This window comes from Megalobrama amblycephala, linkage group LG6 (assembly GCF_018812025.1).
Source record: "Megalobrama amblycephala isolate DHTTF-2021 linkage group LG6, ASM1881202v1, whole genome shotgun sequence".
Taxonomy (NCBI): domain Eukaryota; kingdom Metazoa; phylum Chordata; class Actinopteri; order Cypriniformes; family Xenocyprididae; genus Megalobrama; species Megalobrama amblycephala.
In genome coordinates this window covers 3,980,054-3,998,513 of record NC_063049.1, presented here as the reverse complement: position 1 = coordinate 3,998,513, position 18,460 = coordinate 3,980,054, and the positions used below count along the sequence as shown (strand labels likewise).

The 18,460-nt window shown below is 42.4% G+C and overlaps 1 protein-coding gene across 4 annotated transcripts in view; it reads left to right on the top strand.

The window, feature by feature from the left end:
* kif5aa (kinesin family member 5A, a) overlaps positions 1-18,460 on the top strand; it is a 52,487-nt gene that overhangs the window by 19,642 nt on the left and 14,385 nt on the right. For 2 of the 4 annotated variants that reach the window (XM_048192642.1, XM_048192643.1), the window contains exons 22-29: positions 690-761; positions 845-949; positions 2,085-2,301; positions 2,419-2,557; positions 2,637-2,701; positions 6,110-6,137; positions 6,222-6,309; positions 6,403-7,469. The exons of the other annotated variants lie outside the window; for them this stretch is intronic. In XM_048192642.1, the coding sequence (XP_048048599.1) occupies positions 690-761; positions 845-949; positions 2,085-2,301; positions 2,419-2,557; positions 2,637-2,701; positions 6,110-6,137; positions 6,222-6,300 (705 nt within the window). In that variant the 3' untranslated portion in view covers positions 6,301-6,309; positions 6,403-7,469. Of the gene's footprint in view, positions 1-689; positions 762-844; positions 950-2,084; positions 2,302-2,418; positions 2,558-2,636; positions 2,702-6,109; positions 6,138-6,221; positions 6,310-6,402; positions 7,470-18,460 lie in introns of those variants that run through there. 4 annotated transcript variants of the gene reach the window in all.

Below are 18,460 nucleotides of genomic sequence, written 5' to 3'. Positions count from 1 at the left end.
CATGCTAACCACTGGAACCATAAATACACATTACTAAAATAACAATTTCTTGGAGAACAGCCAAATCACTTATTGTCATAATGAAGTATTTTTTTAGTTTCATATTTTATCTGTCAATATGTCTGTCTCTTCACTGTGTTCCTGTTGATACCAGACTTCCATATTTGGCACTACATCCGCATATGTCATAAATGACATCATAACTGGTTTTCTGTCCGTGAGCTCCCTCTGCTGCTCTGGCTGAAAGGATAACAGTACAGTGAGCCGCTCAAACCTCCTCAGATCACATAATGTAGTGGAAAATTAATAGAAATTATTTTTTCTTAAGAAATGTGACAGAAACATATGAGAATCCATCAATATTTTTCTAAATGTGCACACTTTTGGACTGACAGCTCTACTGGAGTTGTTTAGTGCAGTTCTGTGATCACAATATGCACTGAATAAGTACATGTCCTCGTTTTATTTAAAATAATGATAAATAACAGATAGTGACAGTTTAATATGACTTTATAAACTTAAGGCATGTTAACATGAGTGTCGATACTCAGAAATCATCTCATTTTCTTCAGAAGTCAATCATCTTTAGGGCCATGTCCTGATAACGAATGTGTTAATAACCAATACGGATATTTCACTTTCATCTAGTTGTTTGTGGTCTCATGTGGCTGCTTCTCTCTCTGTCTCAGGCTCGGGAACTCCAGACCCTCCACAACCTGCGCAAGCTGTTCGTTCAAGACCTCACGACTCGGGTTAAAAAAGTCAGTTCCACATGTGAACATGGTTATTTTGCTTCACAAATGATCCACTGTTGCGTCTTTCTGACATTTTGTTCCTTACACAGAGTACAGAAATTGGACCTGATGATAGTGGGGGGTCTAACACTCAGAAACAGAAGATTTCCTTTCTTGAAAACAACCTGGATCAGCTTACAAAGGTTCATAAACAGGTCAGGACGCACTTTCAGAATATATTTCTGTAAATGAATTCTTAAGGCCTCGATATTCTCCCGGCAAATTCTTTTTTGTTCTTTGCTTAGGGGTAAAAAGAAGTTTTCAATACTGCTGCAGTGATTATACTGTTAGCACACATCTCGACGCCACCCACATTTAGATGAATATGTAAATCTATCTGTTGTGTAGAAAACAGCAGTTCAGAAAGCATCTGATCATAGTGATGTGGATGTTTGCACCAGCTCTGCAATTGACCCTTCACAAAGACCCACGGACATCAGTACACACCATTTTTCAAGTTTAAGTCCACCGAGGTTAATCTTCTAACTCCTGACTGCTTTGTCGGACAAAATGGTGGATTCGGCGTTCTGATTGGTTAGATCGCTTGTCAATCAAACTCCCTGCGAAGGGTCAATTCAGCTCTCCAGTCACGTCATGTTTATTTAAACGATTTCGCTTTAAATATATCAGGGCCTTAACATAAATTGTTGCATTCAGTTAGAAGTGACAGTTTTCATAAGAATCGATTTACCTTTTTTCCTTCTTGTGTTTCATAAATGAGAACTGTTGTATTTATATGAATCACAGTATTAAAACATTAATAACTACACCTTTCCAGATGTGATTCATGTATTGTTTGATAATTCCAGGCTTAAATTCTAAAATAAAAAGATACATATATATTTGTTACTCTAAATATAACAAATAATGTGTACAAGTAGTGCATACCCAACAAGCCATGAAATTAAAAGTGTTAGTTCACCCAAAAATTAAAAATCCTGTCATCAGTTACTCATAAGACTTTCAAAACCCATTAGACTTACATTCATCTTCAGAACACAAATGAAGATTATTGTAATATTTTGAGTGCGTGAAGTTTCAATGGATGGACAAAAATGATATGTTCCAAGTTTCAAAAAGCTCCTAAAGAGGTTGTAAAATTAATCCGTATGAATTGATTGGTTTAATCCAAGTTTTCTGAAGAGAAATGATTGTTCACAACATACACAGATTTACACTGTTTTTCAGCTTTGACCAGGAACAGAGTACAAGCTCCTGCATTTCATAATGTTGTGTCCCTTTATGTATAATTTATGATAATACTAATTACTGATGAAAATGTTTGTGCAGCTGGTACGTGATAATGCAGATCTGCGGTGTGAGCTTCCGAAGCTGGAGAAGCGTCTTCGTTCTACGGCTGAGCGGGTTCGGGCGCTGGAGACAGCACTGAAGGACGCTAAGCAGGGCGCCATGAACGACCGCCGACGCTACCAGCAGGAGGTGGAGCGCATCCGTGATGCCATGCGCCTGCGCTATCCTTTGCGGCGTCCCAACGCTGCTCAGATCGGTACTGCTGCGTCTCAATATGATGTGCACAGTGCATTTACATGTAAAAAAAATTAAGAAAATAAAAAGGTGCTTCTCATGTTTTAGTTCATGATGTGTTTGTTTTAACCTCTGACAGCTAAGCCAGTGAGACCTGGACACCATGTTGCAGCCACGTCCCCCACCAGCTTCTCCACACGCGCCAGCAAACCTGCCACATCCTACAGCAATGCCCTCTTCCTGCAGGAGGAGAAAACTGCGCTTCAGAAAACCAACACGTGAGTGTCAGTCCTCGCTGTCCTGGTCCTGTCTGTCTCTCGTCTTCTCCTCCTCTCATCTGCCCTTTGTTCATTTCAGTGTTGGATACAGCACTGTGAGATCCACAGACATACCGAGCTCCTGTCCGCTCGACGTGGAGAACGGTAAGTGTGAGTGCTTTGACGGCACCGAAAACAACAGTTTTCCACTGGAAATGTTGTTGGTGCTCGTACTTGTAATTCACAAGTATCAATTTGATATTTGGAAATAAACTTATTTTATTTTAGATGAACTGGGAAAATAAAGTTACAGATGGAACAGGTGTCTGTCAACTAAATGCGTGTGTAGGTGTAGACCAGGGATCGGCAACCTTTTGTCATGAAGTGCCGTTTTTAATTTGCTCCAGTTGAAAATCTCCAGCATTGATAGCAATAGCTTCTTTCTCTTGGAGAACGACTAGAGCTGAATTCTGCAGGAAAGCGACTCTCCAGGAACGAGGAACCCTGATCGAAATAAAATACGTCCATCTCTCTATTTCTCATGTGACAGTGCCATAGTTCCCATATCATGGGAGAGATCTACACTCTTGAAAATAAAGGTTCCTTAAAGGGTTACTTCAGGATTTAGCATTAAGCTTTGTATTAGTAGAATACCACCAGTATTTTCGAATTACCGTGCTTTCCCCCTTCATATCAGCCCGAGATGAGAGATTTATGCATTTTTATTCTGTAAAAAAGCCTCCGATGACGCAAAAATCGTCATTTTGCGTCATCGGAGGCTTTTTTGGCCAGAGGCTTAAAACTACAGCCAGTAATAGCAAGTAGTTCGGCATTTTTTCGCCACGCCCATAACATATGCGCGTTTGAGGTTCATCTCGCAAATTCATCGGTCTCTGCAGTCATCTCAACCAATACAGCAACAGGCTTTTGTGGTAAGTTAGCATAAACAGATAAATAGACTAACTCAGTTTTACAGAACAGTGGCTTTACTTTGATAACAGTCAACTTGCAACGTATATGTAATTGTCTATCTAACGTTACTTTGCTAAGTTTGCAGTTTCACTGCTACCTACAACACTACATATAGGCTACTGTGTTATCAGAAATAAGAGTCTAGTATCAGCGAGTCTTACCTCTAGGCGAATACGCTTAGGCCGTGTGTCCACCAGAGCGTTTTTAGATGGTTTTAGGCGCTCTGCTTAAAACGTCCGTCTGTGAGCGCGCTGTGAGCCGTGAGAGCGCTTCTGCAGCGCAGCGTTTTTTTTTTCCGTTGAGACGCTTTGTTGCTATGATACGGAATATCCATGGCACTGTTTACTTGTAAATGATTTTGCAGGAATTTGTTTCAGCCTTAGGCCGTGTGTCAATTTAGCACAATTTCGCTGTAAATGTATGAACTAACTCACGATTGTGACCGATAGGCGTGGTTTGGGTGTGGCCTCGCAAGGGCAGCGAAAGAAGTGCATTCTGGGAGTTGTTGTCTTTCATCCACATTAGTCAAAAATACATTTTCTGCCTTTTCTCAGTCTAGAAAGCTCCAAATTCAAAAATAATTTCACATTTCTACTACATAAATAACCAATTTTAAATACACATTCATCTTTCTAGGGGTGAAGTACTCCTTTAAGGTGGTTTCCTGCCATAGAAGAACTGTTTTAAGAATCTTTCAGTGAACAGTTCCTAAAAGAACCATTGTTTCCTTACAGTGAAGAACATTTGAATAGTCTAAAGAACTTTTTTCCACTATAAAGAATCTTTCATGCAATGGAAATTATGCCCCTTTTACCAGATGTAATAAAAGTCTCTGGTGTCTCCAGAATGTGTCTGTGAAATTTCAGCTCAAAATCCCCCACAGATCATTTATTATAGCTTGTCAAATTTGCCCCTATTTGGGTGTGAGCAAAAACACACTGTTTGTGTGTCCCTTTAAATGCAAATGAGCTACTGCTTCCGGCCCCCTTTCCAGAAGAGGGCGGAGCTTTAACAGCTCAACAACAACAAAGCTGGAGAATCTCACACAGCCAAAATGAGGATTGTCAGTAATGGTGTTCAGCCTTACATTGTTCAAACCGGAGTCGACACTGATGGAGAGACTCAGGAAGAAGTTACAACTTTTAGAATGAAACTGGACGTTTCTGAATGGTTAGTGGATAAATTTATGTAGTTGCTGTGGAGTTGATTCAAATCTTTTGTGCAAAACCCGTATGGACGCCCACTACACACAGTGTACCTGTTTGCCAAACAGAGCCATACACACCAGGCTAACGTTTATGATCGCTATCAAATGCTGTAAATGGTCTCATTTTTTTTCCAAAAATATTGCTCATACTGAAACTCTCCATTTTTAGCAATCGAGCTTGCCAGGGTCAACTTGCAGGCTCTAATGAGACTCTAAATAGTGTTCAGTGCTCGTCTGTGCAGCCAACGACAGAGCAGTTATCATGCTTTGCTCCAACTTTGGCCATGGCGTTAGAACTGGTATACCGTTGTCGTTTGCAAAAAACAAAATGGCCGAACAGTGGGTTAAAATATGCAGATTAAGGGGCGGTAATGTTATAATAAAATCCCCTTCCTATGTCACAAGGGGAGCGAAACATCTGAGTTACTGGGGTGTCGTTTTTCATGTTTTCTGGGTTGGTAGGTGTTCCAGGGACCCGATTATAGCACTTAAACATAGAAAAAGACAGATTTTTATTATATGTCCCCCTAAATAGTTCTTCATGGAACTATCGATGCCAATAAAGAATCTTTATTTTTAAGAGTGGGTTACACTTTATTTTGATAGTCCACTTTAGACATTTTACTGACTATAAGTAACTTTGCAACTACATGTCAACTAGTAGTCATTAGTAGACTGTTAGTAGTTAGTAGACTGTTAGGGTTCAGGTTAGTAGAATAAGTTAACATGTAGTTGCAAAGTTACTTATAGTCTTATGTCTGTTGGGGAGCATCAAAAGCAGGCAAGCAGGGCGGGGCCGAGAGCTGTGGGAGCGGAGCGAGGCTGGTGGAGCGAAGGTTAATGAGTGTCTCCTGCGCCACACCGGCCTCGAGCCCCACGGAAGAGCTCTGGAAGGATAACAGGAGGAGTGACGACAGTGAAGGACGAGAGAGAACCAGGCCTGGGACTTTATGTTGTGGTTTTGTTTTAGTTTATGTGGCAGTCGTCCGTGAGGGGCTGCCGCTTTACTTTTGTTTTGTTCTTTGTTTATTTTATTATTGAAGTTATATTTAACATTTGCCGGTTCCTGCCTCCTCCTTCTCGTATCAACAAACCTTGTTACACAGATATGAAGCAGACAGTCTACTAATACTCTAATGACTGCTAGTTGACATGTAATTACTTATAGTTAGTAGAATGTCTAAAGTGGACCATTGAAATAAAGTGTAACTTCAGAGTGTAGATTTGTTTTGTGTCAATTTACCCAGAGATCCTGTTATTGTAAAATCTTCACCTCAGGCTTCTGATGTTACAGATGAGCAGGTTTAAAAGGCCAGAAGTAGCTTTTCATAGACACTGTATGTTTTAGCTAATAACAGTTGTAACCTTTTATTCTGTTCCTTCATGCTTTTCAGGAAATAGCACAGACATTAATGATAACAGGTAAGTGATGGGATTAGTTCCAATTAGCTTGTGTTTATGTTGTCAGAAAATTTGAGCTTTACACGGACTGCTTCTGTGTTTCAGGAATGATGTTCACTGTGGCAGCATGGTAGACGATGCTTCACGAATCTACATCATGCAACAGGAGACTGCCGCCAGTTAATCATTTAATGTAAGCAAACACAAACACGCACATAAATAGCTAAGAAACGAATTATTTTATCAGTGTATTCTGCAAATTGTCCTTTTGTCCCACTTTCTCCAGATATTCCAGTTGTCTGCATGCAGCCGTTCAGCCTTCGCCATCTCCTCCAGAACTTTAATTCCTAGACTTCTTGGCTCTGCACTGTCTTATATTGTATGGAATATCCCTATCGTTCATGCAGAGTCGCATCATGTATCCTGTCTCACGTATCTCACTGTTGCATGTTTGTCTGTTTAGTAAGAAAACAGCTCATAGGTTGTAAATGAACCCTCACACACAGTAGATATTTGAATACACACATCTGTATTGCTTGCATTATAATACAGGAGAGAACTAGAAATATTTCCCTTTAGTCTTGCTGAGCCTTAAAGACAGACGGTTCAATATTGTGAAGATTCACATATAACAGTGTGTGTGTGTTTCATTGTGTAGATTTTGATAATATTATATTCAAGTACTGACTACCTCCAATTGTGGGAAAAAAACAAAACCTTTTCAGTAATATTTGATTTGCATTGGATTTGATATGATTGGGATGAAAATTGCTGTATGTCAAGGGAACATATCTGAGATTTACAGATGCTGCAGTTCTGAAACACTCCAAATGTGTCAGTTATTCTGCCAGATATTCTGACCAATCACAGCTCTGATTTCTCTCGCAAAATCCTGATCAGCCAATCAGGATGACAGAATGAAGAGCGTCTCTGGCCTGTATCTGTGTGATGTTTCCCTGCAGGATCTCGTAAGGTTTCTCTGTCAGATGAATGCGTGATTCCATTCCTTACACTTTTCTTATAAATCTCTTTCAGGATGTGTTTAGACTGATTCACTCGTATAATTAGCAAGACAATGAATGCCTGAGGCCGCAGAAACTGTATTATGATGAAGGTTTAATCAGATTTAGTTGGCACTGAAATGCTTGCTTCTCTCACTTCTTCCCCAAGTCAAACCTCTGTCGTCACCATTAAGAAGAGTAAATACTTCAGAAACAGATGAAGAGAGTTTGTGCAATAGCTCATCTGATTTACTCGAGATATCCTTATTGAAGGTTGTTTTATGTGATATATATGTACAGTGTGCTAGTTTGCTGGAAGCTGATTCGAGAAATAAATGTGATTCAAAGAAAACTGATTCTTCATTTTTTTCCCCATCTTCAAGAGGTGAGAAAAATCTCTTCGTATAGTGCATGTCAACAACACAAAACAATGAGGCATTTATATAGTGCTTTTATATGTACCACTGTACACCCAAAGTGCTTTACAATCATATCAGGGGTCTCTCCTCATCCACCACCAGTGTGCAGCATTCACTCGGAGAGGAGAGGAGAGAGAGTGAAAGCCAATTCAATGGATGGGGATTATTAGGAGGCCATGATTGGTAAGGGCCTATGAAGGGAATTTGGCCAGGACACCGGGGTTATACCTCTACTCTTTTACGAGAAGTGCAATGGTATTTTTAATGACCACAGAGAGTCAGGACCTCGGTTTATCATCTCTTCCAAAGGACGGTGCTTGTTACAGTACAGTGTCCCCGTCCCCATATTGGGGCGTTAGGACCCACACAGACCACAGGGTGAGCACCCCCTGCTGGCCTCACTAACACCTCTTCCAACAGCAACCTAGTTTTCCCAGGAGGTCTCAAACCCAAGAACTAAACACCACTCTTCCGTTCGGATTAGAACATCAAACAGGTTCTCTGCACTCAGTGACGCACCCACTGAGAATCCTGTTGAAAGTGCCCTAGTTATTGACGATTCTATTGCATAGAACGTGAAAATAGAGACACCAGCCAACATAGTCACATGTTTGCTGGGAGCCAGAGCACCTGACATCAAAGCAAATTTAAAAGTGCTGGCTAATGCTAATCGTAAATACTCTAAAATTATTATTCACGTCGGCACAAATGATGTTCGACTTCGCCAGTCGGAGATCACTAAAATTAACATTACAGAGGTGTGTGAACTCGCAAGTACAATGTCAGAAACAGTAATTTGCTCTGGTCCCCTTCCTGTTCGTTGGAGTGATGAGATAGCAGATTATCATCACTCACTGGCTGGCTGTCTAAGTGGTGTCCACAAAATAATATAGGTTTTATAGACAACTGGAAAAGTTTTAGGGGCAGCCCTGACCTGTTGAAAAGAGATGGTATTCATCTCTCCAGTAATATGGCACATAACTGTGCATTCATGGGTTGGGTTAAAAGGGGCTATGTATCGATAGTAGAGTAACTGATCAGGAACACTGCTATTGGCTGCTGACATGGCCTAAGAACACGCACAGTTTTTCTCTGCAGCAGAGCAAGAGCTTTTGCAGAATTCCAGACCATAATTAAAAAGTCAGGGAACACATCAAAAGCTGCAATAGCCAGGAGGGAGGGCAGGCAAAAAGTAGTAGACAAATTAAATGCGCAAGTACTTAGCATATTACATGTTTTTATCACTTATTAAAGTATATTACATTTTAAAAAATTGAAAAAATTATAAATTGTATAACTACTTTATCATCTCTGATATTAGAGCCACCACAGGACCCACTAGAACATGGGAACAAGTAGAAGTAAAATACAAAAACGTTCTACAAAATGGTGATCTTTACTACTTTACTACTGTTTTTGGTCTCTTTCAAAAAGAGACAATTGAAATAATGTGTTGTCTGGTTATAACAGCCACCAAGAAAATGCAGAAAAAAATCATTAACAACAACAAAAAAACAGGTGGTGGTCCTGCACCCCCATGTTACACTGTGGCAGAAGAGCTGGCCCTTGGGTTGAATGTCAGCTGGCCCATTATTCAGGGCATCCCTGGGGGCAGCTCTTCCTTAGATGCACAGCAACAGCACCTTCATTACTGGTAAATTAGTTTAACTTGTCTTTGTACACTGTACAATAATTGGTTGCTGCCTTATGTTAAGTGAAATCAAAATGTCTGTTTCAACTACGTTAAATGTTGAGTAGAAATGAATTGCATTAATATCAAATGAACTGCTAAACCTATTTCAGTTGGAAGTATTGCCATGATTTTTTTTTTTTTTAACAGTGTACTTCATTATAATGACATTGTTTTTGTCCTATTCTGCTGTTTCACACAATACACCAACACTTTTACTTGTTCCCATGCAAGTGGTGGCTGAAGCATGTGCAGTAAGTGGACTTGTTGATAATATAATATAATATAATATAATATAATATTTATATCTATTCTGACTGCAGTATGAGTTGCAGGAATCCACACCTGTAGAGAGGTGGGATACAGAGGTGGGCAGTATTGTATTTTCCTCTTTATTTTTGTTGTATGAAAAATGTATTGACAGTTCTATGTCTTCTGTGCAAATGGCACAGGGTGACATCCGTTCCCACTATAAAAGAAGCCTACAACATAAGGTTGAATACTACGAGTTAAAAAAAAAAGCAAAAAATTGAGGGGACAAATAGAACTTCAAGCCCTAATGAAGAAAAAGGTTCCACTAGAGTTGCTTCAAAAGGAACTTCAGAGTAAGAACAAATACACTTTAACACATTTTCACACTATTGTTGACCTTGCATAAATATCAATTATATTCCTTTTTTTTGGCAGGCAAAACATAACTGATTTTTATTTGTATTATTTTTTCAAAGTCAACAAAATAAAACTAATGGAAACCATATTTGTTGTGTGTTTTTTTTTTTTTTTATAAATGCTTATGAAAAATGGTGTACTACTATTCTGTCCTGTGCAGCTCTGCCACTAGGCTGGTCCAAGTGCACTGGCTGGAGCTCATCATCAGGCTGCATCTCCACCACAGGTGTCCTCTCCTTTCTAATGGTGGCAATGTTGTGTAATACAGCACATGTGACAATAATGTCACATGCCCTGTCCGGTGCAACCCTCAGACTCCTCAGACACAAATATTTCCTTTAGTTACTCAAAGGTCATTTCAATGCGTGCCCTTTTCCTGGCTAGAGCTGCATTGTAACGTGTTTGAGGTCCAGGGTTTGGGTCAGGGAATGGTGTCATAAAGTAATGCCTGCAGGCATAGCCCGTGTCTCCAACCAGGATCCTGTCGTAATCACCTGTATAATGGAATACTAATTCTGTTAGGCCCAGAATAAGTGTATGTAACTGAGCTGGACATCTATATTTTCCTTACCACATTCAAATAATGTACCTGCAATAGTGGAAAAAAAAAACCTCTGTTTTACAACCTGGGGTCTTAAGTGGCTTGGAAACCTCCCCTCCCAAAATAACAAAACAAAAACTGTTTGAGTAAACTCTGGCATTTATGACAAAAATTATTCGTCAACGAAATTAAACCTGGCTGGGACTGAATCTGCGCTGCGGCCCGGCTCTGGCTTGCTGAAGGCCTGCTGCGGTGGCCTGATGCTGGAGGTTGGCCCGTTCCTTCACGGCAAGAAAAGGTATTGCCCGAGACTCGAGCTTGGTGCTCGACTGCCTCATTGTCCGTTTCTCTATGGCAGAAATTATAGAATGGGCAGGACTAGGTAAATACACGGAAAGGAGATTGCGGATGTTTCGACCGCAGTGACAAGAGTAGGCCTCAGCGTCTTGGCATGCGGGGACCCGTTTGTTTGGGCTGACGGCCCCCGAGATGGATCTGCGGCAGTGATAGGCGGAGTAATTGCTCCTAGTTAGGCCAGAGGATTGTGGCAAAGATTCCTTGAGGATGAAAGATTCTTCATTGGATGCAAAGAGATTAATTTTGTACATGTTGGGAACTTAGGGCGGGTCAGATGCTGTAAAACTGTCGAGGAATATGGGTGAGTCAACTGTGTCTATATAAATGCTTTCACTTATGCTGACTGGGTAGATAATGTTGATTACTGATTGCTAACAGCTGGCTGAAGTGACGTGATGATTAGTCAGATTATTTGAACGTTGCTCCTCCTGAATTTTGTCAATAAAACTGTCATAGAGAGTGAATAATGACGTATGTTGTGTGACAACCTATGAGGAAGAAGTCCGGGGGAGGGACTAGGAGACTAGTGGCCTGTGATAAAGAAGTGGAGTCTGTGTCTGTGGTACTCGTTAAATAAATAAGTTCTTAGCAACAAAGCCGTTGTAAGAGAGACTTATTTGACATGGTCGTGGAGCAGTAGAAATGGCGAAATTCGCTCCACCCACGAACTTCATCTTTGATAGACCTCAAGAGTGGCCCGCATGGCGACAACGCTTCACGAGGTACAGGATAGCCTCGAAGCTAAAGGAGGAGGATGGTGAGGTACAAGTGAGTACCCTCATATATGCCATGGGACCAGAGGCAGAGAACATATTCAGCTCGTTTACGTTTGAGAGAGACGAGCAGAAAAACGAATTCGACGCCGTGCTGAACAAGTTTAATGACTATTTCATCCCGAAAAAGAACATCATCCACGAGAGGGCGTGCTTTTACCAACGCATTCAAAGGCCAGGGGAAAAAGCAGAGATGTTCATACGTGCACTATACGAATTGGCAGAGAGCTGTGACTTCGGTAGGCCTACCCAGTAAACAGAGAACATCAGAGATAAACTCGTGGTGGGCATCAAAGATAAAGAGCTTTCAAGAAAGTTGCAGCTGATGACAGACCTTACCTTAGACACAGCGGTGCTGATGGTGAGGCAGGCGGAGGATATCGCCCAGCAAGTGAGCCAACAGGAGGAGGGTGCACCGAGCACTGTTCAGGAGGTTACATACAGATGACCTGAAAGAAAAGGAAGATGGGATGAAAAGAAGCCAGCAAAAAGGAAAAATGAAAGAGTGACCGGTGGCGGCCGGTGCGGAAAGTGTGGAAAGATGAAACATCACAATAAGGAGAAATGTCCCGCAACAGAAAGTGAGTGTCGAAAATGTAAAAAAAAAGGACACTGTGTTACAGTAATGTGTTACTCAAGGACAGTTAATGAGGTAACGTTTATAAGAGAAACACAAACACAGGCAAGTGATGACGATTCATATTACCTAGGAACGGTAAACAAAATAGGGAATGACGTCACAGAGAACTGGTTTGTGAAATTGAACGTGCAAGGCTCGCAAGTAGAATTTAAAATTGATACCGGAGCTGACGTGACTGTTATGAATGAAGAGACTTTTAACTCACTTGGAAATAAAGTGAAGCTGAGTCAGACACATGCGAGATATGATAGCCCAGGTGGAAGGATAAATTGTTTGGGACAATTTGAAACAATCACGGAGTATAAAGATAAAAAGTTCAAGTTCGCAATTCACGTCATGGAGGGTGACACCGTGAACAATCTGCTTAGCAGACAACAAGCAGTAGAAATGGGCTTAGTTAAAAGAATCGAGCAAGTCAGCGCAGCATTCGGTGAACAGGGAACAATGAAAACCGAACCTGTCAAAATAAATCTAAAAGAGAACATAGAGCCATACGCAGTCCACACAGCGAGAAGAGTGCCGTTACCGTTACTTCCCAAAGTTAAGGCTGAACTCCAACGAATGGAGGAGAACAGAGTTATTGAAAAGATAACACAACCCACTGACTGGTGCGCGCCGATGGTACCAGTGATGAAACCTAACGGGAAAGTGCGCATCTGCATAGACTTGAAAAAGTTGAACGAAAATGTAAAAAGGGAACGATTCATCCTACCCACGACTGATGAAATTCTTGCCAAACTCGCAGGGTCCAAAATATTCTCTTCGTTGGACGCCGCAAGCGGCTTTTGGCAGATACCCCTACATAGTGAGAGCAGTCTGCTCACTACATTCATAACGCTGTTCGCCAGATATTGTTTCAAGCGCTTACCCTTTGGTATTAGCATAGTGCCAGAAATATTTCAGCGCAAAATGAACGAACTCTTAGGAGGTTTAGAGGGAGTTGCGGTCTACATGGACGATTTAATCGTTCACGGTGAAACCCAGGAACAGCACGACGAGCATCTGAGACGCGTTCTGGAGAGGATTGAGCACGCAGGGCTCAAGCTCAACAAAGAGAAGTGTACCTTCAGACAGAAGGAGCTTTATTTCCTGGGACATGTTATAGACGAGAGAGGAGTCAGGCCTGACCCGGGGAAAGTAAGGGCTATCTCGGAACTGCAAGCCCCACGAAATATGAGTGAACTGAAACGGGTCTTGGGGATGATAAACTATATGGGACGTTACATTCCAGATTTGGCGACAGTGGGCGGGCCGCTGTTTGATTTGTTAAAAGGGACTGTAACATGGACATGGGACCAGCCCCAAGAAAGCGCATTTCAAAAGCTTAAAGAAATTCTAATGAATGCACCTGTTCTCGCGTACTACGATTCAGGGAAACCCACAGCGGTGTCAGCAGACGCGAGTAGCTACGGGCTGGGAGGAGTCCTACTACAGCTGCACGGGGACAGTTGGAAGCCGGTGGCATACTGTTCGAGGAGGTTAAATGAAGCAGAAACCAGGTACGCGCAGTGCTTGGCTGGGGTCTGGGCATGCGAGAGATTCGAGAAATATCTCATAGGCCTGGACAGATTCCGCCTTATTACAGACCACAAACCCCTAGTACCCTTGATTAATAAAAAAGACCTGGACACGGTACCAATACGCTGTCAAAGACTTTTAATGAGATTGATGCGATTTGCAGTGACTGCGGAATACGCGCCAGGGAAGACATTGGTAGTAGCCGATACACTGTCGAGAAGTCCAATAAGCGATGATGCAACGAGCAGTAGACCTACAGCGAAAGAGATAGCCTGTTACGTTGACGCAGTTATAGCCAGCTTGCCCGTGTCACAGTCAAAGTTGAGCTTGATCGTAGCAGCGACTGAAAGGGATGAACAGTTACAACTAGTAAGTAAGTTCATAAAGCACGGCTGGCCAGAGCATGTGAGAAACGTACCAGAAGGTATTAGAGACTTCTTTTCAGTGAAAGATGCGCTGTCAGTAAGTGAAGGACTGATAATTCTGGGCAGACGCATTTGTATTCCAAGTGAACTGAGACAGGACATCCTCGAGCGCATCCATGAAGGCCATCTAGGGTTGACAAAATGCAGAGAACGGGCAAACTCATCTGTATGGTGGCCTGGTATATCATCGGATATAAATAACAAAATTGATTTGTGTATGTTCTGTCGTGAAAACAGGAAAACGCAAAGGAAAGAGCCACTCAAATCAACCCCGCTACCTGACAGGCCATGGCAGCGCCTGGCTATAAACATTTGCGAAAACAAGGGCCAGATGTATCTGATTGTTTCGGATTACTACTCGCGCTTCATAGAGATCCTTCATCTGCCAAAGACAACGACAGCGCAGGTGATAAACAGATTGCAAGCTATTATGAGTGATAACGGTCCGCAGTTTACTAGTGATGAATGGACTGTTTTTAAGAGAAAATATGACTTTGAACACGTCACATTGAGCCCACATAACCCGCAAGCAAATGGGCATGCCGAGCGCGGGGTCCAAGTAGCCAAACGCATCCTTAGACAGGACGACCCCCACCTTGCTTTAATGTGTTACTGAGCAACACCACATTCATCTACAGGGGTTAGCCCTGCTGAATTGTTGATGGGCAGGAAAATTCGTACAACGCTGCCTACATTGAAGAAAAACCTGCAGCCAAAGTGGCCTAGTAGAATGTTGGTGAGAGAAAGAGACGCTTTAGCTAAAACACAACAAGCCTTCTACTTTAATCGGAGACATGGGGTGCGTGACTTACCTGTGTTGAAGCCAGGTGATGCAGTGCTGGTGAAACTGGACGGGGAAAAGACGTGGAAAGGTCCAGTGCAGGTCAGAACGCAAGAGAGTGCGCCGCGCTCATTTGTGGTGCAGGCTCCGAAAGGGGAAGGTGAGATGAGGCGAAATCGTAGACATCTACAGACAGTGCCTGCAGAATGTCTAAAGGCTGATAATAACTGTGAAACAACAGTGAAGAGTCCGCAGGAGCTTGAAAAGCGGATCACCACCAACGCGGAGCAGCCAGAGTCGCAGACACTGTGTGAAACGCAAGGAGTGACTGTGACCAGGTCCGGCAGAGTGATAAAGCCTACTGTTAAACTAAATTTGTAGTTAAGTAAATTCTAATGCACGTTTAGGTGTAGTAGATGTGAGTTATGCATCTTAAGTGAATGTGATGTTGAATGCTTATTTGATAAAAGAAAAATGTGAAATGTTTAAAATGTTCATTATAGTTAAAAGGAATAGCGGGCAAATGCTAGTTAGTAAATAAAGAAGCAGGGTTATAATAATGGTTTTCCTTAGAAAAAGTTAAAGGGGGAGGTGTCATAGAGAGTGAATAATGACGTATGTTGTGTGACAACCTATGAGGAAGAAGTCCGGGGGAGGGACTAGGAGACTAGTGGCCTGCGATAAAGAAGTGGAATCTGTGTCTGTGGTACTCGTTAAATAAATAAGTTCTTAGCAACAAAGCCGTTGTAAGAGAGACTTATTTGACAAAAACATCATTTAAAGTACACAGGACGAGAGCACAGGATTTAATGTATGGGGATCATGGTGCTTCTGCCCATCCTGGAGGATGAGGAGTCAGAGAGGAAGCTGAACACACAGCTCCAGCAGAGGGCGGAGCATTACATCCTCATATACAAAAACAACATGCATCACCCATGTAAGATATACAGCCGGTGACGGTAATACTCCTGAGGAGTCAGTGGCCATTAACAAGAAGAAGAAGAAGATTGCATAGTCACAGTTCATTGTCCTTTTGGAAAGGTAAGGAGGTTTATCGCTGTTCTCTGTGATATCTATAGAATTTCTTTAATCATATTGACTATACATGCTTGTTAAAGAAATATGTTTATTTATGTATATTTGTGATTATTTTTGATGGATGATTTCGTATTTGTAATATTACTGAGTGCTTTGTAAATTCCAATAGAGTATATATTTTCTGTATATTATATTGTGTTTGAGGTTTATTTGGGTATTTTGGTGTTTTATTATTTGTATTTTGGATACATTAGACATTTATTTTTATTTGTCATATGTTCGAGTTTGTTTTTAGTGAGTTTGCGTACCATGTGATTTGTGTTAATTTAACTGCAGCCACAACTATATAATGTGCAGTGAATTGTTATTTTGATGTTGATCAGTAACACAGTTGGGTTTGTCTGGAAAGCTGTGGCAGTTCTGTGATGAATGTGGAGATGCTGCTGATGAGAATAAAGAAAGATGATCTGCTTTGACTGAACCACACCCTCACAGACACACACACACACACACACACACACACATATACACACATATATATATATATATATATATATATATATATATATATATATATATATATACTGAACGCATTCCAGCGGGCGGTCCAATGGAGGACTTCGCCACATAGGTGGAGTGGGTGCTGGTGAACAACAACTCTCCGTTCACCATCGGCCCTGCTGAGGATGACACCAGCACCACTCCACATATATTAGGGGTGTCCCCGACTACGGATTTACATAGTGGAATCAGATTGCCTATATTCGACTGATAGTCGAATCATATACATTGGAGCGGGGAGCGGGGGGTGGGGGATGGGCGTTATAGGGTCCACTAGATAGTGCGCACGGACTTTGAAAGGTACGCGCGCTGAACTGTGCACGCGATGGAGCAGGACACGGAAAATGAAGTAAGGCCTATACCCACGGCTTAAGACAACTTTTATTTTCTTTCACACACAACACAGAGAAACAACTTTCTAATAAAGTGACCAAACTGCCTTTTATCTTTTTTTAAACAAATTAAAGGCAATGTGGATAAACATTCACAGCCACTATGTATTACATGTCTTGTGTTTCTGTGACCTAGTTTTTCCCAGTCTGTTTGATTAGTTCATTTGATTCACCTGTCTAGTTAATCATCTCATCACCTCATTAAGTTCCCTTTGTTTATAACATGCATTTAAACCCAGTGTTCTCCTTCACTCCTTGTCTGTTCTCGTTTACGTTAACATCTATGTTATGCTGTCTCTACCCTGTTGGAATCGCCTGTGTTTGATTAAAGACCTACTCGTATAATCATCTTCATCTTTGTTGTGTATTTATATACAGCAACTGTAACAGAAGAACGGACCAAACAGTTATTTTTTTGCAGCGTTTTACTTCAGTTTTTTGTTTGTTTTTCCCTCATGAATCTACTCGCTATCCAGCTTCTCTGCCGGGAGCAGGGAGACTGCTCGCTGGAACAACACACCAGTGACTTTCTTCAGCTTGCGTGCCTGACTCACTTCCCAGACTGCTCGCTCTGTATATATTATCACACCGGCTTGAGTGAGTGGTTCAAGGCACGCATTCCAGCGGGCGGTCCAATGGAGGACTTCGCCACATAGGTGGAGTGGGTGCTGGTGAACAACTCGCCGTTCACCATCGGCCCTGCTGAGGATGACACCAGCACCACTCCACATCCTGAGACCAGTCACCGACTACGTGCATGATGGAGAGACGAGCACCCACCGCCGACCATGGAGTTCAACCTGCTGTGTCGAATGAGACCGAACCTGAGGAGAGGATGGAAGGAGTCATCGCCCCGGGATGTGAACCGCAAGGTGCGTCTGACCAGGTGCGTGAGCCCGTTACATCGTGTGCTGTTGAGGGAGTGTTAGTGGAGTTCGAGGGCTGGGAGGAAAGCCCCACCCACAACCTCATAGCGGTTGATGGGCTCGCCATGGCCACTGGAACTTTTTTGGAATTATTGGATGTGTTTGTGGAGGTTAATTCCCTATGTCTCCTTTCCCCTCTGGTTCCATCCAGCCCTGAACTGTTCGTCTCCCCACTGGTTCCATCCAGCCCTGTATCTCCTGTGTTCCCTCCCAGCCTCCATCTCCTGCCTCCTCTAACTGCCTGCTCATCATTCCTGCCTCCTCTGGTACTCTTCAGCCCCTCTTCAGCTCCATCACTCAAGTGTATGGACCCGATTCGAAGCTTCAGGCCACCAGCTCCACCTAAGCTAGAGGATCTCCTGGCTCCACCTCCAGCCTCCAAACCCAACACTCCACCGCATCCTGTCGATGCGTCACCTCTGTCGTGGCTCCTCCCTCCCTCGGCTCCACCAGAAACCTTCAGGCTCAAGACTCAACCGGGCTCCCTCGTCCCACAGGCTCTGACTTGGTCAGACGTCGTCCAGCCTGCACCTTCAGTTTCACCTGGCTCCCCCTTTCCCCCCCCGTCTCCTCCTTCATCCTCAGTCACACCGCCTCCGTCTCAGTCTTCAGG